Genomic DNA, 27,567 nt, shown 5'->3' with positions numbered 1-27,567 from the left:
TTCGGCATGCCAGTGTGAATCACAGACCGACCTTGACGCCCGCCCAACGAGCGCTGCGAGTCGACACTTTTCGCATGCTGTCTTACAGCCGCAAATTTCTCCAAAGCTATGGTCTGTCATTCATGTCCATCGTATTCGTAATCAGATGATTGAACACACTACGTCAACTGACGTTTTCTTAATATATTTTCTGCTAGTTTCGAGAATTACCTCCAAAAAAACCAGACAGCGTATTGTTTAACGAGACAGGATAATTTGCACGTTTTGCTGCATTCATCATACGACCTGGTCCATATCAGGTATTGTCGCCACGCACGTTGCAGTATATGATTAATAAATATGTTATGTGTAATAAGTTGAAGATTGCAGTAATTGATTTCCATTAAAAAGTGCCGGCGGCATCAAGGTTTTCAAGAAAGGGAAAATGTGCTCCTGTTCGACAATGGAGGGGGAATCAGCCACTGGTAGAGATGCAGGAACCACAGTGATACATGAAGTCATCTACGGAAACTAGTAAATCGAAAGTAATATCCCAGGAGGTGGAAGCTGATATTTAGACCGTGCTTCGCCTGAACAGGACTTCAATATATTTTATACTAAGAAAGTTCAACAGAATGTAAGAAATACTGTGCATCCAAACAGCACACGATTTATGATACGATCAAGTTTTTTCACGTTCTAAGGATATAGTCTGGTGGAAAATTTCTCAAATGAACGACAGCAACAATGGCAACTCTGTGAAGACATGTAAATCCGACACAATAACACTCCCTGAAAGAGGGAATCGTCGTCTTTAAATATTAAAAAGTATTCAGTTTTAAAATTCGGTATTCACAAATGTTATTTCACCAATCTAGCCATTCTCAAGTACAGTATAGTGACAATTGTGTGCTTTAGCAAGTATCAAAACTCAGATGTATCTGACGTGTGTGTGTATGTCGCCATCATCACACTCACGGGCTTTATGGATATTAGTGTTTAACGTCCCGTCGACAACGAGGTCGTTAAGAGACGGAGCATCAAGCTCGGGGAAATGAAGGACGGACAAGGGAATTGGCCGCGTCCTTTCACAGGAAACGTCCCGACATTCGACGTAAGTGATTTAGTAAACTCACGGAAAACCAAAATCTGGTTGGGCGGACGTAAGTTTGAGCCTGAGCCGTCGTTCTCCCAAATCCGAGTCCCGTGTTAACCACTGCGTCACCTCGCTCGGTCACTGGCTTGGTATTTCACTTTGTTGGGCTCTTTGACGTGACAGAACGCCAACTAAAAGATTTTTTTATTATAAACAACTGTCAAATGACAATACCTCCTTTCATATGAAATATTTGTAACAATGTCACTGTATGGCGTGCGGAGTCAAATGTCAAAACGAGTAACTTTTGGGGAGTAATACTTTTTTAATGCTCTTCGCAAATATATTACTTTTTTCTTATTCTGTTACACTTATTCTCCGTAATGAACAATTTATTAATACTGCATCTCAACGTAAGGTCGGGATTTCACTGACGAGATTAATGTGTCACCACAGTAAACGTGTAACTTCCAAGCATTATAAGTACAAATCACTGTATGATCATCAGTTGGTACGTCAATAGTAACTACGCTAAGCTCCATGACGTAATCTTACAGAAATATTAAGTTACGTTTTCATCTTTGTGACGACAAGTAATGGCGTCTGTTGGGTCTTTGATTTTGTGATATCTATAACCTGATTTACACAATGTAATGACATCTATCTACTGAGCTAGAAAGTTGCGTAATGCCATAATTGCAATAGCACATAATGAAATATGGACAGCTACAAGGAAATAGCCTCTTTCAATTTATACTGGTTGATGACCTATCCATCTGTCAATATATTCTTAAAAATTCCCAGCGAAACATATCTGGGCAATTTAAAATTTTATCATGCATAAAATTCGGCTACAGAGGTGTATTAAACACTTTTGTTTTCATGAACATTTACTATGAATTAGAATTTTTATGCTGTTTTATACTACTTGCGACCATGTTGCTTTGTTACGCTAGACAGTTTGTTTTGTTTTGTATTAGGGCGCAAAAAACAACTGGGGTCATGCGCGCCCAAGACAAAACTATAGAGCACGAACACAGTGTGTTCATCGACTATACGTGAGTCCCAATGGACAGACTAGGGGACAGCAAAATGACGGCCAAAGATGTTGGAGACAACAATAGGGTCCACGATGACGTCAGCGTCAGGGGAATGGATCTCGGTCCCAGAGAGCCGTTGGAGGTTGTCCAACACGACAGAGGAAGATGTTGAACTGTTAAAAGAACTAGGGAATGAAATCCAGCTAGCCCTTTGCTATCCTGAAGAATGCGACGACACTTTGCTCGCATCTGTTTGTAATGAATGCAGTCTGTCATCGTAGGATGACGGTTAAGAACGCGGAGAGCACGTCTCCATGCGTGAATTGCGTTGCAGCGTGCCTCAGTCCACCAAGGGACTGGGACACGACGTGATAAAGAGTAAATGCGAGGAATGGAACATCCTGCAGCAGTAAGGATAATGTTTGAGAGTCATCACAAGTGGGGAAACTTGTTCTTCGATGGTCGGCAGGGAGGAGTAAAGCTGCCAGTCAGCATTAGCAAGCTGCCATTTGGGTATGCACACAGATGGGGTAAGAGTCAGCAAACGGATAGCAAACGGGGAATAGTCACTCGAGTAGGTATCAGAAGGAACAGACCACTCAAGACGATGGGCCAGCTGGGCAGTGCAGAAGGATAGGCCCAAATGGGAATAGGTGTACGAGGAGTCGGAAAGGAAAGTGGGTTCTCCAGTGTTAAGGCAGAGGAGGTTAAGTTGGTTGAGAAGGTCAGCCAAGAGGGCACCTCTCCGACAGGTCCTGGGAGAACCACAAAGGAGATGATGCGCATTAAAGTCTCCGAGTAGTAAAAATGTGGGAAGCAGCTGCCCACTAAGTTGAAGGAAATCTGCCCTGGTGAAAGCGAATGATGGAGGGACATAAATGGTACAGAGGAAAAAAGTAAGGTGGGGGAAGAAAAGGCGAACTGCCACAGCTTGATGATTGGTAGTCAGCGAGATGGGTTGACTGTGAATGTCATCCTCTATGAGCAGCATGACGCCCCCATGAGAGGGAATGCCGACATCAGGGGAAGGTCAAAACAAATCGGAAAAAAAATGTAAAAGCTCCAAGCAGTCGTGAGGGCGCAATTTCGGTTCCTGTAGGTAGAGTACAAGGGGACGCTGCGACGCTAGAAGCAGCCGTAAATCCTCTTTGTGGGACCTAAGGCCGCGAACGTTCCATTGGAGGAGAGTCATGATGAAGAGACTTATGTTTTAGTTCTTGAACAGTTTATTTATTTCTGACGTACACGGACGTAAGACTTTCCAGTTCCTGGAGTGAATTTCGGAGACAACAATGTCTGTTTTTAACCTACAGTGGATCGCGACGGAAGTGACATAATTTGCATTAATTTATCGTTGTTATGCCGACGGTCATAGTGTTATGTGACAGTCGTATTTCGTGACTGTAGTGTTATGATCTTCAGTTTATATGGTCAAGCCGGGCGAACACGTTTTATGCACTAGCCTGTTTCGCACAACTGAGGTGACAGTCTGACCCTTTCCGTATGCATGGCAAAGGAATTCCTTGACTCCAAGACCAGGTTGACTTACTGGAGTCTTCTGTTTCCGGGCCAAACCTGGTGCCCACCGGGTATCTTTCGAATACACAGGGCGTCGGTTTAGCTATCTGAACAATGACCCAAGACTACGGGAACAATAATCCAACTAACTTCAGAATGAACGTAAAAGAAATCCAGATCCACTTTTAATGGAAAAAGGGACAGTTCATTCTTGAAGTGCCGGCCGGTGTGGCCAAGCGGTTCTAGGCGCTTCAGTCTGGGACCGCGCGACCGCTACGGTCGCAGGTTCGAATCCTGCCTCGAGCATGGATGTGTGTGATGTCCTTAGGTTAGTTAGGTTTAACTAGTTCTAAGTTCTAGGGGACTGATGACCTCAGATGTTAAGTCCCGTAGTGCTCCGAGCCATTTTGAACCATGCTTGAAGTTATGCGACTGGTCTATGTTGAATTATCAGTAGTGCGTAGCCGGAGACCTGCGCACATAATTCAGCTTTTCGAAACAATCCCCGCCTCACTATTTTAATCCTAGTCAATTCAGCGGACTGTTCAGTAGTTATTCTGGAGAACAGGTACTAGCTATAACAATGTGTGTGAATCGCACCTTCTAAACTAAACTTTGCTCCTTATGAACCGGCCTTCACAGAGACTTTCTAGGAATAGCATAGCTCTTGACAGTCGCCTGGTAGCGAGAGCTCGTTTAACAAGAACATCTAGCTGACGCCTACTGCTGTGGTGGAGTACTCTTACGGCAAAACGCGCTCGCCTGAGACAGCCTTGCCGGGAAGTGACGTCACCAAGTGCCACAGTCGCCTGGCACCTTCACTTCAGCTATCCGTCGACTGCCTGTTTAAACGAACATTGTTTTGCAGTAGTTGGATTCGTGAGGCACTAACTGCAACTCTGTAGCCGGCAATAAATGTCAATGCGCTTACCCCTTCGATTACCACCTCTTCAACTTTGGCGCTTTGCATGTGAGTCACGATGATTACTCATACAAATAGTTTTTCCTGCTGCTTTTAACTAAACAACAGCTTCTCCGTTGGCCTGACGATGTTGAATGGACATCATTCCAGATCTTCCTGCCACAGAAAGAATCGCTGGTCTCTGGCAATGAACTACATACATCCGCGTCAGAATCAAGAACGCTAAACACTACAGCACGGAGGTGATCCAGTGAGCTGACAAGAACAAAGATGCATTTGTGACTGTGCCAGCAGCCTAACTACGAAAATAATCTAATTGCAGTTTGCCCAGAAACTGTTACTGTTTAACACGAGTGATTCTTAGATCTTTTGAAACTGTGCTACGTGAGTTGCTCATGTAGCGAAATGAGAATCATGCTAAAATATCGTACCAGACAAAAAACACTTATACATTTTCTTGGAATACCATCTCTGTGGCCGACGTTGCCTTGTTCTCGACATGGAAAACTTGACCTCGATTGTAAATAGCTGGTTTAAAATGCCACTGTGAACATGGTGTTCAAAAGCGGCGTTAGGCTAATTACAATAGTAGAAATGGCTACCTTCGTTTACCAACAACAAAAGGGAATGAAAGTTATGTTATTTTAGCGCACTCCCATCGCATATCGAATGAAAGTGATGAAAGTTAAAACAAAGATTTCGGACAAGCGTATGTTTGCTCAGTAGTTGCTAAAAAGGGAACAGCTCTCTATCGTAACATCCCCCAGTGTTTCAATCGCGGCCTTGAAAGAAAATACAGTAAATATGAATAGAGGCATTTTAGCATATGAGAGAGAGAGAGAGAGAGAGAGAGAGAGAGAGAGAGAGAGAGAGAGAATGAACTGACTGTCTTTTATGGCGGTGTTCATTACAAAACCGTAGCGAATTTAGCTATTCATTTCTAGTAGACTAATATTTGCAATATAATTATTCCAGTGTGTGTTGTTTTGAGCGAACAAAAGTAAGTCACCTCAATGCACAGCACAGACGGTAAAAGAAATCTCCGGGAATACATTGAAGCTACGATATACGATACTTTTTAAACTGCATGAGGTTGCGACGATTAAGTTATCTGCTTCGTGGTCTGCTTGGCAGAGCACGAAAGGTTGCTAGTTAGAAATTTAATCTGAGAGACGATTTAACTGAGAACAATCCCCACAACTGTTACGTGCGCTAGAGATTGATACCACCGCTAGAAATGGCCACAACGGGCGCGGACGGCATAGGGAGCACCTCACACCGCCCAAGCATAAATACGGGACGAGGTCAGCTCGTCAACCAGTCTCAGGGACACCTGATGAAGACGCCGAGTTACGACGTCGAAATATCGTGTTGGGAAGGCGCGGACCACCGGCAGTACACCCGATTCTACGAGATGACAACAAATCGCCGGGAAAGTCTTAGAAATTATCTCGGGTCCTTATCTTACGTGCACGTCTCACGAATTTCCGTTTACGCTTCTAGATTGATCTAGACGTTTCGGGCTCTGGCACCGCCTAAATTTAATACTTGGGACTGTTTAATGTGAGTGACAGTTACATTCGACAGGTGTGAGACTTATCGAGAGAGAACGGAAATAACAGTTACAGAACTGAAAAAATCTGAGCATCAGCAACAATTCCGTTTTTGTCTTATCAAAAGAATATATTCCACGAACTGAACTGCAGAACAACAAAACACGCTACAATGACTACCGAAATCTCTCAGAGTTGAATGTCAATAGTTTACGCTCCGGCAGTTTCAAGTTTCCTTACCAGTCGATAGGAACAGAGATGATGTGCAATTTCAAACGTACAAATTGATTTCTTGATGAAAATATCAATGTTAAAAACTAGCATTTACCTGGAAAGTGCTCATTTTAATGCTTTCACCTGAAGGTCGAAATAGTCTACGAAAGAATGTGGCTTCTTGAGCAATGCACCTTGTCGCGGCCTGATGGAAGGGTACGAAAAAGGAGACAGCTAATGCTAAATCAGATACTACTCAATGATAATTTCTGTTGGTTCAAGCCCTTGGCAACAGTATTTACTTCCTCTGAGCAGCCACTCCTGCTGATAACTGTTTAACTACTGCCCACATTCCGCGAGGCCTTGTTGTGAAGTTTGGGACAGAGAATAAATCTAGGCATCTGAAATTAGACGACACTACCTCTCTCCTCCATTTGCTTGACAAATTCTGTTGAAAAAAATTTCGTCACCCACCAGAATTCGTCCACCTACATCTGCTTTGGGCACCGCTGCATTGGCCTGTGTTACCAAGTAAATAGTATTTTACCCTTCACAAATATGCTACAACGACAATAAATGTGTCCCTATGTGGCACTACTGACGCTGTTCAAGACACACAACACACAGGAATCGAGGACTTAGAGAAATCAGGAATGAGCTGTGTATAACCGCTTTAAACTGGCCCGTCTCCGGTGCGTCGCATTTAACTAAAAACTCGACTCTGTTGTCAGGTCCAACTGCACAATACTGGCTGAGAAAAGAGAGCGAACACACGCGTTCAGAAGTAATACTCAGGACGCGCAACCTACTACTAATGCATCCGTTGGGCATGACGATCACTATATACAATGACTGATAAGTTAACAGCGAATATTGTTCTGTTTATACATATATTCTGTCTCTGAACATATTTTGTTAGAGACAAAATGGGTCTATGTGATTTCACCCAACTAGTAAGAGGGTCCTTATAACCAGGTGTGATGCACTGATTCATTTACTGATTTCGAACAAAATATTAGCAGTGAACGTTTCTAAATGGAAAACGATATTTTAGAAACGAATCGGGAACTTCAATTTTATTCGACCTACACCATTTCACGCGGAGCAGATGACTTAATTATAGGCAACACACACTGCATATGCAGGTAGTAGTGTGCGTAAACTCAGCCACGTCATCACATTAAAAAAAATACGCCTAGCAACGTGGGGGCGCGTTAGTGAACATTTCGGTTCTGAAAAATATCTGTTTCCCATAATGTGACCTGGAAATGCAATTTAAAGGCTTTGAAACACACTGCTTATAACTATAGAAGCACGTTTGTAGATAAGTATATGTATAAATCTGTCTGAAGCACTGCTATAAATTATTTCAATATTTAACCTCTATTCAGTGAACGTATAACAGTTACGTTGTCACACACTTTCGACACGTTGCTGGCCCTGTGGAGCAAACAGGGCCGTAGGATGAAATGTATTCCCTAACTGGTTAATTATTCAAACAAATTTACAGCGGATTCCAAACAGTTACAGAAATCAATTGTAAGCTACAGAACTTGCTATTGGTCCATAAACGCAAGTTGTCATGACCAAAAGAATACACTAGTGGTGCACCTTTTGGTAGTACGAACAGAACAGTGAAGTTGCTCTCGCCCCTATTTTCGTCCGACGGGATGTGTTTTCCATTGGGAGTCTCGTGTGGCGTTGACGTGAAGAGTGTTTATTTCACCGCTCTAAAGGTAATTAACGTTAGCGGATTAAAATCGATGTTGCCTGTGACAAGAATGCATCATAATGTTATCGAGGATTACGTGAAGCCTGCGGCGAGAATGTATTACACTGTACGACGACTGCCTGTTGGGTCACGGTGTTTCGTGCGAGTCGTAGTGAGACTGCGGATTTCCATCGCACAGATTATCCGCCCATTCCTCATGATCAGATTGACATCGTAAGTCGACTTATTTTTGTTCACCATCGATGGACTGTCCGGGAATTATCGTTGAGGTTGGTCTCTGCAAGTCATCGAACGCCTTGGTATACATGGACAGGATGTCTTAACACGAGGAAAATTGCGTCCCGTTGGGTTTCACATCGACTCAGCGACGTACAGAAATGACACCGGTATGCAATGACTGGCTTCACCTGCATGGATACCGCAACAAAGGAGACATTTCTGCAGCGTATCGTCGCCACTGATGAGATGGGGGCACGATCCTATGAACCTGAATTAAAGCGTCATTCGAATGAACGACATCACCTAGCTTAGCCACGCCCACAGAAACTGCAGCAGGAACCTACTCGGGTGAAGCTTATGCCGACAGCGGCGTATGACTAAGAGTGTGCTGTTCTTACGCTGTGTCCGAGGGGCAGGTCATTAAAAATGACTACTATTGCCTATTTCTGGAGTGACATCTGCATCCTGATGTAGCATCTGTAGGCCGTGCAGTAGAGCACTATGTCACTGTCACCAACAGATACCGCCTTGCCAACAGCCCGCAAAGGCTTCCTGACAGTTTGCAAAAGGTAATAACACTGCGGTTGATTACACTGAAGTTATGTAATGCAATTGTACTTGCACGTTTATTAAATATTGCGTTCTATAAATGTTGCCAGTACAGTTTCTCGCAGTCAGTCTCCGCGCATAAATGGTTTAAGACAATATTTGCGAGCTATAGCAGTTTCCCGAATTCGAACAGTTCGTCCACACATGGAGCACCCTCTTCTTCAACATGACAATGCCAGACAACACACGAGCTCTACGGCATCTGCAACAATCCGACGCCTTGGGTTCATTGTCATCGCTCATCCTCCATATAGTTACGAATTGGCCCAATCCGATTTTATCCTATTACAGGAAATTACAGAAAACCTACGAGGACTTCACTTCGATAGTGATGAAGTGGTGCAAGCAGAGGTGAGGCTGTGGCTCCGTCAACGAAGTCTAACATTCTGTAGTGATGGTATCAACAAATGTGTCTCGTTGGGAGAAATGCGCGTACCGGCAGGGTGACTTTATTGAGAAATAAACAGGTAAAAACGAAGAGTAGAAATATAGAATGTTAGTAAGGTTTGTTTTATTTAAAAAGCCTTGACAGTTTTCACATAACCAATTCAGAAACACTACTTTTCAGCAGGCCCTCGTATGTAGCTGCACGTCTCATTTAAAAATCAATAATCATTTCAAAGGTAAAGTGTAAACTGGCTTCTATAGCTTGCATCTTTCGAAACGAAAATCGCTTTTTCACGCTCTTTCTTTACCGTCCTGTTAATTTCATTCTGTGCGACCAAAGCTACGCATGAGGCTTCCACGGAGTTATTTCCTCGTACTGCTCAGCGTCCTTGGAGAACATCGATTTCACGGTATTGTATATCTCGTTCGGTATTTTTCCTCCTTGGAAAGGAAATCTGAATCCAGTCGCCAACGTGTCGTACCCCCTTTCCCGAAGCTGCATTCCGCCCCCTTACAGTAATTAGATATCTTTAAAGCACATTTCCATCGCATTTTTCAGCGACACACCAATTTCTTCTCCTGGGCGTCATTTAAAATGATACCGTAAAAAACAACATGTACGTTACCGAATTTTCTATTTTCTTTTCTCATGTGTAACGTATTTCCTGGCAGCGCCTGTGGGCTCGTCCTGTTCGATGTGGTCAGTGCTAGAGCGGCGGTATAATATCAGAATGTTTTCAACTTTTAAATGATGGGTTGGTCTTTCCATTATTCTTCTAAATGGGTTGGGTTCGGCGACTATAAAGGCTGGCTTAAGGACTTCGGATTTGCCTCGGTGACTTGTGTTTCCCGACACCTACTGGAAAGAAACCTTTCAAAGTCCTGGCAGAAAATAGTCCAATACCTCACACCACGTACTAGTAGCGACAGCAGAAAATTGTCAACGGACATGTCCGAATTCTGTTCCTGAGGCTAATTGGCCAAAAGGACTGGATGTTGTGAAGCAGGTTGGAGCTAGCGAAATCGAGGGTTTTGCTGTTATTGGCCCATAAACGCACGCTGCCACGACTAGAACAACACACAAACAGCGATTGTACTCGTTGCTGGCGAGTTAACAGTGACGTTGCTCTGTAGCCCCTTTTTCGTTTGATGGAACAATTTTTTTTTTCATGGTGCAGGTGGAATAAAGAAGAACACAACCAATTTGTTTGCACTGGACGAAATTTGTAGTTTTACGTATAAGGTGTGAACTGTAGCACGAACTTCTTCCAGAAATCACTCTTCCTCTTACGGAGCACAGTCTTAATTATACAGGGCGGTCCACTGATCGTGACCGGACCAAATATCTCACGAAATAAGCATCAAACGAAAAAACTATAAAGAACGAAACTTGTCTAGCTTGAAGGGTGAAACCAGGTGGCGCTACGGTTGGCCCGCTAGATGGCGCTGCCATAGGTCAAACGAATATCAACTGCGTTTTTTTTTAAATAGTAACCCCCATTTTTATTACATATTCGTGTAGTACGTAAAGAAATATGAATGTTTTAGTTGGACCACTTTTTTCGCTTTGGTGAAGTTGGCAACCGACTTTCGAGAAATGTATATATTTTTTCAGTGCTCTTGATAGATATGTTTTGGTTCTAGAATTCTCTGTACACAATTTGCACAGTTCTGCAGCCTTTTGAGAAGAAAAGAAAACCAGTATTACTCATGGAAATTTTCATCTCTTAGAAACAAGTTATTGTCAGTTTGTAAAAAAAATATATGATCACTATTCCGAATCGCTTCCCAAGAAATCTACAGAAAACCATAGTGACTTTTTTGTGAAAGTTGTGAAACAACTGCAATAATGCTGGACCGATTTTTATCGTAAGGCACTGCCGCACGGTAGAAAAATGACCGTCCACTAAAATCGCGCAAATGTGTGCAAGCAACTACATTTGAATTCGTTAACTATAGTACTAAGGTAGTAGAAGGGACATTTACAAAAGAAGAGCCATGCAGAGGAAAATTTGTAGCCAACTACTTCGGATAATACCGGCAGTAGTTAAGTTTTAAGTCGATATATGTCATTATACCGGTTAAAAATGTCATAAACATACTTTCCGAAGTGCTACCCATCTTGCTTTATCCTGACAACTGCGGCGCCTTGATTTGTAAAGTATGCAAACCGCAATATTAGAATCGTACTTGCTCCGTTTCTGCCTCCACTAGCTTGGTACATGGTACGTGAACAAGACGGAATTGGCAAGATTTAATTGAAGCGAAGGAATTGTGTGTGTTTCTGTGAAAATTGAGTACGGTGTTTCTTGGGGGATTCTCTCCCTACTGACTGATGTTTTTGTGACTATCGGTAGAAGCTGTCAGGAGCCAGCTGGGGGTGGTATATGAACTCTTAGCATTGTAGGTGATTCTCTCCAGTGTTTGGATCTTTCAATCTTCCTGAAAGCAGTCAGATATCTGGGTACAGAAGATCGTTAAGTTTATATACGACTAATATAACTGAGACTGAATTAGTTAAGTTTAACCCTTGTGAAATTGGACTCATTGTTAGCGCAGTGGATTTATCGAAGTCCGCCAGCAAAACTGTTTCTGAGCAGATCTGCATAAACGTCTCACATATTAGTAATCACGATAATGCGCAACCCACTGCACGTGTACGCGGTGGTACCTTGTCACATGAGAACTCTTAATTCACACAACTGGCGGTCCATACTAGGTTTTATCGAGCAGAGAAATTTTTGCGGGTAGAGGTCGCAGTTGGCAGTGCTGGCACACCCCCACTCACTCACGAGAACATGCAGGCGGGGCGTCAGCGTCGCGTGACTGTGAGAGCGTCCTTAACGAGGCAGGTGCCGGGCCACCCGCGCGTGGAACCGCACCGCGTCCTTACCTCGTGCCTTCGTAGTACCGGTCCGACAACAAACTCTGAAGGACATTTCTACCTACACCCACGTCTGCATTGCGGAACCCATCCTAGATGGATGCGGCAAGGGTGCATAATATATCAACGCCATTATCCAACTACTGAAATACGTATGGCATTTGTGAATGCCGGGCGGGTAGAACTGACAGCATGCCATAGTGTTATCTCCAATATTGATGAACAATACTCAAGTATCTGTCGAACAAGAGCCTTTTAAGCCACTTCCTTCGTAAATGAGTTACATTTCCTTAATATTCTTCCTATGAATCTTAGTCTGGCATCCGCTTTTCCTACAATTTATTCTATGTGGTCATTTCACTTAAGGTCGCTCTGGATAGTTACTAGTAAGTACTTTACGAAGATACTGTTACCAGCAATTTCTCAACAGTGTAGTTATACAGAGTGCATTTCTTTTCCTACGTAAGCGCAATACATTACATTAATTTACATTTACAGTAAACTACCATAGCCTACACCAATGATCAGTCCTTTGCAGGTCATTCTGTAAATCGATGGCTACTGGCGTTGCTACTGTGTTACAGACAATACCACCATCTGCGATCGGTTTTGAAGAGCACCCGATGCTTTAAAACATTTAAATAGGTACATTGTAAACAATAACTGTCCTATCACACTTCCTTGAAGTGCTCCGGAAATTGTCTTTACATCTATTTTGTTCTGTCCCTAGATATTTGACAATTATTGCTTACTGTTTGCCACTAAACGCTACGTACTGTATACAAAGTGATTTATACGACGTTAACAGCACCGTTCGTGACACTTCCTCGAGAAAATCTGCCCTACTTTGAGGCATCTATCCAGAACTTAGGCTATGCATTAAGTTCTTTGACACAGCAGAACAAAAAGAAAAAAAGGTCTTCCGTCAAAACTTACAAGGCGGCACCCTACAGAAATGTCGGAGTTAACTTTCACAGTAATTGTGACGCAGAAATAGCTTCAGAGCACCTCACTAGACGAATTAATGTAACCTAACGATCTCACATTAAACTGTCAGTAAGACATACTGAATGATTAAACTGAAATTAAAGCGACGCATATTAGGAGTATTTATTAATTCTTGCTGCTCACGGTAAATTAATAAAGTATTTTGTCTTTCGGAAAGCAATGGAGCGGTTAATCTGTTACTGGTCTGAATACCACAGTGCTTTACCAGGCACAGTCCTATTAGAGATGAATACACAACACATCAAGTGAATCACAAAGGAAACACTGGGCAAATTGAAATCTGCGGCAGAAAAAGGTTTTCAAGGACCCGCACTAAAGGATCAAAAAGTTGTCTACCTTGAAATGTTTGGAAGAACTACATTATTGCCTGGGGTGGTTTGAACTGCGGTAGACGGAAAGAATCTCTCGTACACAGTGCGTGATTCTGACGGATTTTCCCACGTTGTTATTAAACAGCTCCCACGTACTTGAATTTTGAAAACAAACTTTAAGAAAGGCACGATCTTTTGACAAAAATCCCGTGATAGTAATTCGTTTATTTTTGGGAATAAACCCGTCTAGATAGCTTAACATATAAAATCATAGCTTACAATGATTGCCGACACATTCATTAGTAAGTTACTCAGTTTACTTGAATCACAGAGTATCCAGGATAATGATAAGGAGTTTCTAGATAGCCGGGCTGATGGTAGATTAGTCACCTGGATCATGCGCTCATACCACCGTGAATGTACGTCAACGAATCACATGGCAATATGTCATCTGATACATCGATTTTTTTATCGTCTCATATCTGATTCACGATTATCTTCCGTGTGTGACGTTTTAACTTTTGATCTATAGTTGCACCGGTTTCACTTTTCTGCGTTGCAGATTTCGCGCTTCATCCAAAGCCTACAAATATCGGAAATTCTAATCGAGGATTACGCTCACCTAGCTACGGTTATGTCTTTAGCAGGGTTTGCTGCCCACTAAAAGATAATGTCACTTAGCCTATGAAAACCTTTATTCAGAAGTGGTCTACCAATCCCACTTCGTCCATAAACGGAACACAGCAAAATGAACAGAGACAAAGGAAGTAAGATACAACTATGCTCTTCTCGAATGAATGTTGTTTTAACCACTTTACCGCTTATATTTATTCTCTGCTTCCAGCCTACGGTTGACGGTAAAGGTGCACGGTTTACAAGAATTCTTATTTTTTACGTTCAATTGGCGGATGGTGCGAGGAAAGGAAGATTGTCTACACTCCTGTCCATAAATTTCATCGCCTGGAAATTAAACGAGTTGGCAACTGAAGTCTTGCATTCCCCGTCATCTTCAGATAATTGTTTGAAGTGCAAGGAAAGGCAGCAGTCGCTGTACACGAGTTAGAGACTGTTTTGTGGATTGGCGACGTTCGGCTAAATCTCACATGCACCGGTGAGGGCACACGCGTTGTCGTGGATGAGGATGTCCCGGATGACCATTTCCTGTGCTGTAAATGTCTGATGGCAAGTCAGACGCTTCGCAGTCTACAGCAAATGTGATTTTTTTAAAATCAAATTCCATGACATCAACCAACAACCGTCCTTTCTGTCCCCGTAAAAGGAAGTCATAATTTTCGGCTACAGTAATGAAATTACTTGAATATTTTTGATTTGGACAAATCTGAATGGCACCAGGGCATGGATTTTTTTTTGTTCCACATGTCGCGGGTTACACTAACACGGGCAAAAAAAGTTTCTCCGTCCCATAGTGGCCCAAAAACGCTCGTCCTTAGCTCTCCCCGTTGTTCGGTAATTATCTTCAGCACCCACTTCAACAGCTGTGCGTCTAACGAGACGAAATTCATTACACAGGGCACGAATCATCAATCGTTTATCGTATCGCAGTTTGTGATCCACTTGTTGAACGATTTCCTAGGATTTGTACTGGGCCTGGAACTACGCCCTGCATGATGGACATTTGAAGGCTATTTTTAGCCTGGACATCATCGTCTGTACTTACTTTCACTCACTGCTGCAGACCCATACAAATTACTTTCAATTCTGGGTGGGTATCAGGTGCTGTAGATCCTTCTGCACACACGTAGCAACTGGTGGAAGTAACACTCTTCGATGCCGCTATTTGTTTCACTTATGATGGTACTACTACCGAATAATCAAAACCACGTGTTCTACGGCTCCGTAATCAATAAACACATGAAGCGTTCGCACAACTTCGTACATTTTTAAGATTTTTCACATTCCACAGCTGGGAGACAATGTCAATTCTGTCCAGTGTATTATCGACGTATTTTCTTTCACTGCCCTACGAGATTTTTCGCTAGTGAGTAAAAACCACAGTTAACTGGTGTATTTAGTAAATATTGATTATTCTTGGGTATACGTGTAAAATACACGATTCTTACAGACGTGAAAGCAATTAAAATGCAAAATCAGTTTCTAAACGTCGTCAAATAATTCATTTTGATGGTTGTGGACTTTTTCCAGTTTTTAATTTGTATTTAAAATTATAACCCTAAGGACTACCTTATGGTGACTACTTTGTCGTTTTCATATTTATACTACTAAATCCATGTCGCGTTTCCAAGTATTTAAACCTCTACTCTCAGAAGGAAGGAATTACGCTGCTGTACAGCACAGCCTTCGTGCCAACAGATTCCCTTGTGTTTCGTGAGGGCATCTTCATACCTTAGTATCCTATGATCATAACTTTTGCTGTTCTCACGGACAGGAAAAAATGGAGCTTCCTGCTGTGACTTCATATAATTAGTAACTTTGGTCCAGAACTGTAATTCAGTACAGTTTATTTACCTGAAGACAGTCGTCGCCCTTCAGCAAACTTGCGTTAGAAACCACCGTAACGTGCACATTTTACCAGAATGTGTTTAAAATATCATTTGACTAGTTCACACTTTATAAAGAAAAAAATGAACTCAAGTTGATTTGTGGGCCCAGACGTATTTCTGAAAGATTCGAAAAACTGCGAAAGACAAATAGCACGCATTTACCTTTAAAAAATTTATATTACGATACGTCAGTATACGTGTGAAAAATCAAGGGATTTCGGCAATAGAGTGATACTGGACCCCCTTCATACCTTCACTGAAGTGACAGCGTAGCCCAAAGTCTAGATTACGTTGAAAGGTGATAATTTGCTCCTGATTTGGCGAAGTCACGATTGTTAATGGCAAATAAACACTGTGGTAACACAGTAACCTGTAGCATAGCCAACTTTGAGGTTCTCGCCACAGTTAAACACGCTTTCAATCATAAAACTAAAACCCTTCTTTACACTTAGAAAAATTTTATTAGATATCTGATAAGACTTAAGATTATTTTGATGTGTATTATGCACATATAAAATATGTAGACTACGAGAAACGCAAGGAGTGGGCGGTTTCCATCACCTAACTTCTACCGGAATTTGGGCTGGTCGAAGATTTGCGAATCTGCTTCCTCCACTCACACTGGGACAGTTCCCACCACCGATAGCTGGTATCAGCGGGAGGCTGGTTACACAGCTGGAAAAACACGGACACAACCTGCGCAGGAGAAATAACGTGATTTTGGGGTCTTACGTCTTGTTCCATACCAGCATATAACAGTTTTTTTTTCGTAAGAGACTTCATGCTAACAAAAAACCTTTGATAGGAAATAAGTTAAACAAATCTGATGCTTACTCGCTTTACTGCTTCGGTATTTACTGATTTTCTGTCCGACAGTAAAATATGTACTGCAAATTTAGAAAAAACTGAGTCAAACAGGGCTGTCATTTAACACTACCAACATTCCGTGATTACTTTGGAAAGCCTAAACGCATACTTTGGTCAACAGGTAATCTGGAAACAATTTTAAATTATGTTAATTTTACTGGTAATTTTAATAGTTGTGTGATAGTTTTCTACCTATCTGTAGAAGGCATTTCACTACCACATGTAGTAACGGTAATATGCCTGTAGTCTTGCGTAACGGGAAGTTTGTGTTACTTTCAGTTTTCTCCCAGAACTATTTCGAGGCGCGTTGTCAGCTCAAAGCTAGTCGTCACCAAGCAAAACGTGTTTCAGCCACGTGCAAGACAACGCTGCACCCAGCAGTAACTACAGCTGCTGCCTGACTGCTCCAGTGTGCCACAACGCAAGACTCGCTTTCGTAAAGTGAAGTTGGCAGGTGGCTACGACCTCAAAACACAGCTGATACGGCGAGCCACTAAGACGCCGGGAGCCACGCCCACCCAAAACAAGCCTTTAAGAGGTCCCGCTTGGATAGATTTTTTTTACAATATATTTAGAAAATGGGCAATGTTTTGTGGTAGAGACTAACTATACATTCTTGTCGAAATCTAATATCATAATACTGTGGCTGTTACTGGTTTTAATTTTTAAAAAATTTAAAAAAAGGACATTAAGACAGCAATCACACCAACTGCTTAAATGCAAAGTTATTGGTTTGGAGCCTCAAACTGCTTTAGGCATGCTTACACACTCACTTGTCAACAACGAAACATGAGGCATTCTATAAAATAATTGGTCATTTAAAATGAGCCCTTTTGGTTCGCAACTGAGTGACTAGAGAAAATGATGACAGTAGATTAACACTGAATTTTCAATCGCAGAAGCATACTGGGCGCTTTTATATAAATGCAAGATATGGCAGTCGAGTCTTATTAGATTAATGATTTCTGTGCATTCTTTAGTGGTTTCTGCAGATATATATAATTCGTTTGACCAAGCACAGATCTGTGGCGATTGAGTACACAAAATATTTTGAAACATGAATGGTTTGCAACATACTGGCTGCACAACAATGTGAGGTACAACGTATTTAAACTACAATTCCGGTGTGCAATGGCACGGCATACATCGAAAAATAACATTACAACAAACACCTACTGTAAAGTATTATGCATTTTCAACTTTTGTATTATGACGTTACATCGTAGATGTTTACACATAAGTTTTCAACGAATCAGAGCAAATCTATCCGAAACGCTCCGTGCTGAAAAGATCTTGCTTAGCTGTATGTTTGTTTACCTGACACGTAGTATAGCACAACGAAATCGTTGAGTTCCCTCTCGTAAATATCCACGGCATTGGTCAGTTCATATTCATCCACCACAATAGGAAAGTCGTAATCCATGGTTGCTTTATATCGGTAACTCCAAAACCTCAAGTGGCACGCTGTAACTTAGCGAAAACGTTACGAACACACACCTCCATAACCTCACGCCTCGCGTTCTGCCTCGGCAACGCCAGCGATAACACGAAGGTCCGGACTGGCAGTGCTGCCAACGTAGTAAATTTGCGTAGTGCCACTGGAGGAGGCAGCGTACTCTGAGCTGGAGTTAGGTCGGGATTGGCAATAGCGCGTGAGTAGGGGGGGCGGGGCGACAGGTGACGAGGTGGGGGGATAAGTGTTGGGAAACATCTGTGCAGCCTGCAAAGGAAACCAGACGCAATTCGTTCACAGCGCGGGGTTGCTGTACTACTGTCTACGTGTAAACACGGCAGCATATGGCAGAAATTTGAAATTTTTGTGTGTAATGTCTTGCTAACATGCATGAAGCAAAAGACCGATCGGCTACATTATACAGCACGTGTACACATTCCTCCTTTTAACATTTGCATTCTTAAAAAGAAGAGGAATACTAAAATGAAGAATATGAACCTTTAAGAATGAGAAAGAAGAAATTCTCCTATCTGGGAAGGAAGATTAAACACCCCTTTACGGACTGTAATACGCCTTCATCACGCTCAGCGATTGCCACAATTTTCCTACCACGAAGAAAAATTGTTGCATATTTTGGTATACAAAGAACAAACCTACTACTAAACTATTTAAGTCAGGTGAAGACTTTCGACATTCTCCAATTCGTATCACTAAATAAACTGTGATAATTCAAAGAAGCTATATAGGCTTGTTGCTGGGTGATAAATCGATTCGACCGTAGTAGTCATGAAATAAATAATAACATGCAATATAGCCATTGGCTGCAGTTGCTTTCCATTTCTAACCTAAATGAAAATTTTCAGTGTCTGAGGGACTGGAGTGAGAAGAGTCGAGATACAAGTTTCCTCGTTTTACACCTGTCTCTGCAGTTTCTTTTATTACAGGCTGCTACGTTTTAATATCTTCAGGCAGCCGTAATGGGAGTAGGTCGAATACCGCCTCGTAGGAAGTCTACACTATCAGAGAAGCACATGCATTACGGTCAAACGAAGTTAAGATTTCCTTTCCCCTTTAACGCGAATTTCTTATCGTCTGGATTATGTTTCAGTAGTGCGTATTCAGCTCAAATTGATGCTGACCTTAAATTCCTACTATATCAGTTTTGAGGTAGTCACTTTTTTTTTTACACGATTCTGACACACTTGGTCGAAGGGGTCATCGACACATTGTATGCAAATGGCGTTTGTTCCACATACCTGCACAAAAATCACTTGCATCTTTTTTATTTTTAAGGATCTGAAAAAAAGCTATTTTCCGTTTCTATATACTGTGACACACACACAGACAGACAGACAGACAGACAGACAGAGAGAGAAACAGTAATAATGCGCCATGGACTAACCCTAAAACATGTGCCCAAAGCGTAACTGAATAAGGAGACAAATTTTGTCCGTTGATGCTTTCAGTTTACGCTTTTAACATGTTTCACACTATCCATTTCTTGACATTTTCAGTATTCACATACATCACAACATACTCGTGATGCACTCGTAATTTACGCAGTGTATTTGTCTACCGTGCCTGCAGACAGCTTGTATCTTAATATGCAAAAGTCGCTTTTCCAGTTCCGTTGATGGGGCAGCATCGTCTAACGAACAAAAACATAACCGGCAAAGAGCAACCCACCCAGAATTTAAAAAGAAGCAGACACTAAAATTGGAACAGCTGCAAATGCTACAGAATGAACTCATACCTAAGAGAATTCTCTCCGATTTCAATACCTACCAAATAAGAGGCAATTAAAAAATATTTCACCAAAAAGCAAATTTTAAAAGTAATGACTAATTTAGCACCACGCGGCATGTAAGTCGCTCGGAAGAAAACCACAGAGCGAGCGCTCACAGTCGTTAACGATTTCTTCGCTTTTATGCCGCAATTTGCTGCTGTCCTTACTGTCCACCGAAGCGTATACGACGGAGGGAACCAGTTGGGCTGCGGAGATCAGAGATGCCTGGGAGAGGAGCGACGGCCTGCGCGGTTATGTTGTGAGCCGAGAGGGTGAGTATGATAGAGGGCGCATTATTGGCACGAGAGAATGTGATGCACCCATCCGGGAAGTTGCTGCTCGTATGGGACGAAGTGTTTGGGCAGTGCAACGGGTGTGTGCAGAGGAGTTCACGGAAGGCCGTGGGGGGGGGGGGGGGGGGGCGAAGAGGTGAAAGGGTGAGAGGGTGATGGGGAGAGGGGTGGGGGTGGGGGAAGAGGTGAGTGATGGCTCTGCCTGTGCTGCCGATGCGGCGCTCCCCTTCCCCATGTTTTGACATGTAAACCACGGCTACAGGATACAAGCAAGCGACAGTTTCTTTCCTTCGTTAATCGTTCACCACCACCCCTTCCCCTCTCGTCTTAGCTCCTTACACAGTTAGATTGTCACTTATATTTAGGACAATCAAGTAAAAACTTCTAAACAGTTATACGAATAAGCATTTTACTTCTCCTCAATCTGATTTTAACATAATCTCCTATTGACGCTCCAAGTCACGCAGTGATAAAGAAATGAGCATTTACTTTTTTTTCTTCAAATTAACGTATCGATTCCGCATTAGAAAATGACAATGTTAGGATGTCACTATGAACTATTATCTTTCATTTAGTTATCAGAAAGTTGCAGTGGTACAAGGCACGTGCCAGTTCATTGTAACAGAGGAGTGTATTCAATTTTACTTACCTCGAACGTAATGGCATTGAAGCAGGTAGAAACATGCACACTTAGCATTTGTAAGTGAAAAAAAACTAGAATGCCTCATAGTGATCGTGATCGTAATTTCAAGATGAGACTGGATTTTTGGGCTCACCATTCCACTGAATTTTTCTCGCGTGCAGTTGGTACACTCATGTTCAGGAAAAACAGAACGCCTCGAACGGCTACAGACTGGACGTTCATATTCACAGGACATGCACATTTGCCTCTTCAGCGAAAATGATTAGCATTTGATTCATGTCGGCCCGCGGGTTCAACGTCAACATCGATAACACGGCGCAACACCACCTACCGGTAAAATGTGCCTACGGCTCTCGTTGTCGCTAGAAACCGAAGATAGTGGATCAGTGTGACTTGAGCAGATGTGAAGGATGCGTCGCATACGTGTGCTAACTGTACCGTCAAATCTATGAGTATGATAGAGGGCGCATTATTGGCACGAGAGAATGTGATGCACCCATCCGGGAAGTTGCTGCTCGTATGGGACGAAGTGTTTGGGCAGTGCAACGGGTGTGTGCAGAGGAGTTCACGGAAGGCCGTGGAACACGACGAGATGGGTCAGGTCGCACCAACCAGACCATCTCCCGAGAAGATCAACATTTCATCCGAATAGCACTGTACGACAGATCTTGGCTCTGGCGCAACGGTGGAACATTGTGATACATCGTACACTATGAGGGGTGGCAGTCGGTCGCCGTTTTTTACGGCATGGGTTATTTGTGTGTGCGTCGTCCACTTCACCGCCAACCTTTGACTAATGTGCAGAAACGTGCTAGACGACAATGGTGTATGGAACATCGTCACTGGGGACAGGAAAGGCATCTGACAGTATTTCCAGCCGAATGCAAGTTCTGTTTGAGAATGATGGCCACCACCATTTCTGTTCTCTGATGCTCACTGTATGTAACGCCACATTTTCATCCACTCGGTCACTTCCCCACATTTTTGTTTTTTTCTCCGATAACATGTGGTCACAGTACAAGATTTCATTTCTTCTTTTGTCTTGAACATCAGCCCACAGAGTTCATTGGGTTGATTCCACTGCTGGTCGAAGCAATTGTTCCTGCAGAATTATCTAGCCATTTACATCACAGTGACTGCATTCGCACAAGACATACATTACTAGCTCAAGGTGTGAGAGTGTGAGTGCTATTGGGTACAACAACAAATTACAGCTGGTTAGCGTCCAGGGCATTATGAGCAGTGTGGCCTACGTCAATGACATCCTGCGACCCGTACCATACCCTTTCTGTATGCGCAACACCTCAGACGCCCTCGCTGGCCGCTGTGGCCGAGCGGTTCTAGGCGCTTCTGTCCCGAACCGCGCTGCTGCTACGGTCGCAGGTTCGCATCCTGCCTCTGGCATGGATGTGTGTGATGTCCTTGGTTAGTTAGGCAGAAGTAGTTTAAGTCTAGGGGACTGATGACCTCAGATGTTAAGTCCCATAGCACTTAGAGCCATTTGAACCAGACGCCATTTTTGAGCAAGACGCCATTTTTGAGCAAGACGCCATTTTTGAGCAAGACGCCATTTTTGAGCAAGACGCCATTTTTGAGCAAGACGCCATTTTTGAGCAAGACGCCATTTTTGAGCAAGACGCCATTTTTGAGCAAGACGCCATTTTTGAGCAAGACGCCATTTTTGAGCAAGACGCCATTTTTGAGCAAGACGCCATTTTTGAGCAAGACGCCATTTTTGAGCAAGACGCCATTTTTGAGCAAGACGCCATTTTTGAGCAAGACGCCATTTTTGAGCAAGACGCCATTTTTGAGCAAGACGCCATTTTTGAGCAAGACGCCATTTTTGAGCAAGACGCCATTTTTGAGCAAGACGCCATTTTTGAGCAAGACGCCATTTTTGAGCAAGACGCCATTTTTGAGCAAGACGCCATTTTTGAGCAAGACGCCATTTTTGAGCAAGACGCCATTTTTGAGCAAGACGCCATTTTTGAGCAAGACGCCATTTTTGAGCAAGACGCCATTTTTGAGCAAGACGCCATTTTTGAGCAAGACGCCATTTTTGAGCAAGACGCCATTTTTGAGCAAGACGCCATTTTTGAGCAAGACGCCATTTTTGAGCAAGACGCCATTTTTGAGCAAGACGCCATTTTTGAGCAAGACGCCATTTTTGAGCAAGACGCCATTTTTGAGCAAGACGCCATTTTTGAGCAAGACGCCATTTTTGAGCAAGACGCCATTTTTGAGCAAGACGCCATTTTTGAGCAAGACGCCATTTTTGAGCAAGACGCCATTTTTGAGCAAGACGCCATTTTTGAGCAAGACGCCATTTTTGAGCAAGACGCCATTTTTGAGCAAGACGCCATTTTTGAGCAAGACGCCATTTTTGAGCAAGACGCCATTTTTGAGCAAGACGCCATTTTTGAGCAAGACGCCATTTTTGAGCAAGACGCCATTTTTGAGCAAGACGCCATTTTTGAGCAAGACGCCATTTTTGAGCAAGACGCCATTTTTGAGCAAGACGCCATTTTTGAGCAAGACGCCATTTTTGAGCAAGACGCCATTTTTGAGCAAGACGCCATTTTTGAGCAAGACGCCATTTTTGAGCAAGACGCCATTTTTGAGCAAGACGCCATTTTTGAGCAAGACGCCATTTTTGAGCAAGACGCCATTTTTGAGCAAGACGCCATTTTTGAGCAAGACGCCATTTTTGAGCAAGACGCCATTTTTGAGCAAGACGCCATTTTTGAGCAAGACGCCATTTTTGAGCAAGACGCCATTTTTGAGCAAGACGCCATTTTTGAGCAAGACGCCATTTTTGAGCAAGACGCCATTTTTGAGCAAGACGCCATTTTTGAGCAAGACGCCATTTTTGAGCAAGACGCCATTTTTGAGCAAGACGCCATTTTTGAGCAAGACGCCATTTTTGAGCAAGACGCCATTTTTGAGCAAGACGCCATTTTTGAGCAAGACGCCATTTTTGAGCAAGACGCCATTTTTGAGCAAGACGCCATTTTTGAGCAAGACGCCATTTTTGAGCAAGACGCCATTTTTGAGCAAGACGCCATTTTTGAGCAAGACGCCATTTTTGAGCAAGACGCCATTTTTGAGCAAGACGCCATTTTTGAGCAAGACGCCATTTTTGAGCAAGACGCCATTTTTGAGCAAGACGCCATTTTTGAGCAAGACGCCATTTTTGAGCAAGACGCCATTTTTGAGCAAGACGCCATTTTTGAGCAAGACGCCATTTTTGAGCAAGACGCCATTTTTGAGCAAGACGCCATTTTTGAGCAAGACGCCATTTTTGAGCAAGACGCCATTTTTGAGCAAGACGCCATTTTTGAGCAAGACGCCATTTTTGAGCAAGACGCCATTTTTGAGCAAGACGCCATTTTTGAGCAAGACGCCATTTTTGAGCAAGACGCCATTTTTGAGCAAGACGCCATTTTTGAGCAAGACGCCATTTTTGAGCAAGACGCCATTTTTGAGCAAGACGCCATTTTTGAGCAAGACGCCATTTTTGAGCAAGACGCCATTTTTGAGCAAGACGCCATTTTTGAGCAAGACGCCATTTTTGAGCAAGACGCCATTTTTGAGCAAGACGCCATTTTTGAGCAAGACGCCATTTTTGAGCAAGACGCCATTTTTGAGCAAGACGCCATTTTTGAGCAAGACAAGAACGACCACATGCCTTCTTTGTGTCACAGACTTTTATCCTCGTCTGCCAGATCACCAGAGTTGTCACCAATCGGGAATTTGTGGCATATGGTGACATGATCGTTGCAGTGCTGTGACGCAGTGCTAATCACCACAAATGAACTTTGGAACAAGTTATAAGGACCTTTAGCGGATCCCGTGGTTACTAGGGAACAGTACACGAGCTGAACTGAAGTGACTGAAATAGTAAACATTTTTGCAGAACATACTAATGTACATGTCCTGTGAATATGAACGTGTTGTGGCTGTGCTCTCTAATAATGTTTTGTGGTTCCTAGCTGGACGAGGAGAGGGTGGTATGATGTGAGTGGCTGACTTCCTCTCACTACAACACAAAATGAACAAGTGGTTAAAATACACTTCATTACAGGAACCAATTAAATACATCAATTTTGTCCTATCTGAAGTTCTGTGGTCAACAGGAATCAAATAACCTGTACTAATTCTCGAATCTTGTCCATGTCACAACTATATGGAATGACTAAAGTTCTCTCACAGCTAGCTAAGGTGCGAGGCGACGACTATCACTGTGGACTAGGGCACAGTGCGACGTAGTAAGGTGCAATGCTAACTGAGTCCCGATGGAGCGTACTGAGGTACTGAGATTGAGACAGCTCGGGCGGCGGCGGCGACCTGTATGCTAGCTGTCCATGGGGCGTTATCGGCACGTAGGCTGGGGGCGTATCTTTGTCTCTCTTGTCATCGGCGCGCTTAGTTCAGCGTTTGCTACACAGTGTTTTCTAGTGCCGACCCCTGTGCTGGCGAAGGATTATGGCAACACACAACTCTCTCTAGTCGTTCAAGATGTTCAAGGTGTTTCGTTTTCTCTGAAGATTAGTGTATTGGCAGAGACATAATTAACGTGTCAGCAAAAACTCATGAATAGCTTTGTTTATGCGTTTTTTTAAGTAGTCCTGTCGTTCTCCCTTCACAATGGTTAGCTGGCATACTGTGCCTTCTAAAAAATACTTTGTTTTCAGTTACTGATCGTCAATGGAAACCGTCCAACGTTGGAGAAAATTTGCAAGAACTCAACGCCATTTTTTTTAACAGTATAGTAATGGATAGCTTACGTAACAACGGGACTGTACGTCTCTTGTAGACGACCCGCATGAAGGACTGTCTACGAAAACATTGTCGAAGAGCACAGTTTGGTATTCGGCGCTCGGCGATTAAAGATATATGAAAAAAACCGCCGCCGTAATAATATCGGAAAGAGTTCGGTGCATTTTGCATCACGAAGTAAGCGCCAGAATTTTTGCAAGATTACTGTCCCGTTTGTTGAATGCTTACCACACGAAAACTTTATAACTACTACTGAAGCAATGCTTGAACCGTTTAAATACAATGTACTTGATTTTGCAATTCAATCTATTATACCGAGCGAGGTGGCGCAGTGGTTAGCACACTGGACTCGCATTCGGGAGGACGACGGTTCAATCCCGTCTCCGGCCATCCTGATTTAGGTTTTCCGTGATTTCCCTAAATCGCTTCAGGCAAATGCCGGGATGGTTCCTTTGAAAGGGCACGGCCGATTTCCTTCCCCATCCTTCCCTAACCCGCGCTTGCGCTCCGTCTCTAATGACCACGTTGTCGACGGGACGTTAAACACTAACCTCCTCCTCCTCCTCCTCCTCAATCTATTACGGTGGAGGGACGTCACCTAACGGCTCCACGCCAGATACAAAACAGCAATCAGAGGGTGTGGCTGGTGTCTATGAAGCAAAGACAAAGTCAGTTTCTTTTACCGAAAAAATACCTGGGAAGAGCCTACTTATTTGATTACCTGTAACGAGTCACAATAACCGGTAAATAGTAAGTAAGTGAAAGACTTCTGAGTATATAGAACAAAAAATACAATGGAAGAGCGCTGTTTCGAGACAGGAAAAAAATATGGGGGGAGGGGAAGGGGGCGAGGGTATCTTTTACTGGGAAAATGCAACTGAAAAGAAACGTGACCTTCAAATAAGGATACACATGTTTTACGTGAATTGTCTAACAAACTTTGGTTTCGTCTGCTCTGGGAGCTCTGTTGCTACACTTATTGCCATACTAAAGACATTTGTGACAGAAACATTCTGAGCCAAATAAAGTTACGTCAGCTGCATATTTAAATTCTGATCGACTTCAGTGTTATTTATTCAACGGAAAAATGTTGGCCAAAGTGTATTGATCTAATAGGAAAGAATGAGTGTATATATATATATATATATATATATATATATATATATATATATATATATATATATATATTTATATATATATATATATATTAACTAAACACGTAGTGTTTCACAGCTAGGCCCAAACATTTTCACCTGGCATAACGTGGTTTCCTTACACGGTACAACATAGTTGGTGAGCGACCAACCGCCCCTCTTTTTCTGATGCATTTGTTAACAAATAAAATGGGAAGTTCATGGAATGCAACTGTACGTTTTAGCAGGACTAAAATAAATACAGTGGCGCGGTAGGCATCGCGTGAAGGCATGTGAGTTTTCACTTCCGAAATTGCAGTGAACTTGGAGCTTTGATTTTGTGATGGGAAAATACTTGGGTCGGACTGTCAATCGAACCGAATCTGCGCTGTGCGTTGCGATCGCAATAGAATTCGAAATGCCTCCTTTCGAGGGAAGGAATCGAATGTTAGAAGTTAAGTGATGGATGACGACGGCTTATCCATAACACAAGGTTGGTCCAACATCAAGAAACACTGAATGCTTACAGCGAAATCAAAGTTTTAATTTTGTAGTCTGTAGTCCGTGCTCTATAAAATATCTCTTGTTTGTCTCCCGCGCACCACGAAAGCGCGCCTGTG

The 27,567-nt window shown here is 42.8% G+C and overlaps 1 protein-coding gene across 10 annotated transcripts in view; it reads right to left on the bottom strand.

The window, feature by feature from the left end:
* The window catches only part of LOC126457568 (nuclear receptor coactivator 7), a 799,075-nt gene that overhangs the window by 323,715 nt on the left and 447,793 nt on the right, over positions 1 to 27,567 (bottom strand). The window contains exon 1 of one of the 10 annotated variants that reach the window (XM_050093990.1): positions 18,178 to 18,384. The exons of the other annotated variants lie outside the window; for them this stretch is intronic. Coding sequence (XP_049949947.1) covers positions 18,178 to 18,283 — 106 coding nt within the window. The 5' untranslated portion in view covers positions 18,284 to 18,384. Of the gene's footprint in view, positions 1 to 18,177; positions 18,385 to 27,567 lie in introns of those variants that run through there. 10 annotated transcript variants of the gene reach the window in all.

Source organism: Schistocerca serialis, chromosome 2, assembly GCF_023864345.2.
Source record: "Schistocerca serialis cubense isolate TAMUIC-IGC-003099 chromosome 2, iqSchSeri2.2, whole genome shotgun sequence".
Lineage (NCBI taxonomy): Eukaryota > Metazoa > Arthropoda > Insecta > Orthoptera > Acrididae > Schistocerca > Schistocerca serialis.
Note: the sequence above shows the minus strand (reverse complement) of the source record. Positions and strands in the feature narration are given on the sequence as shown.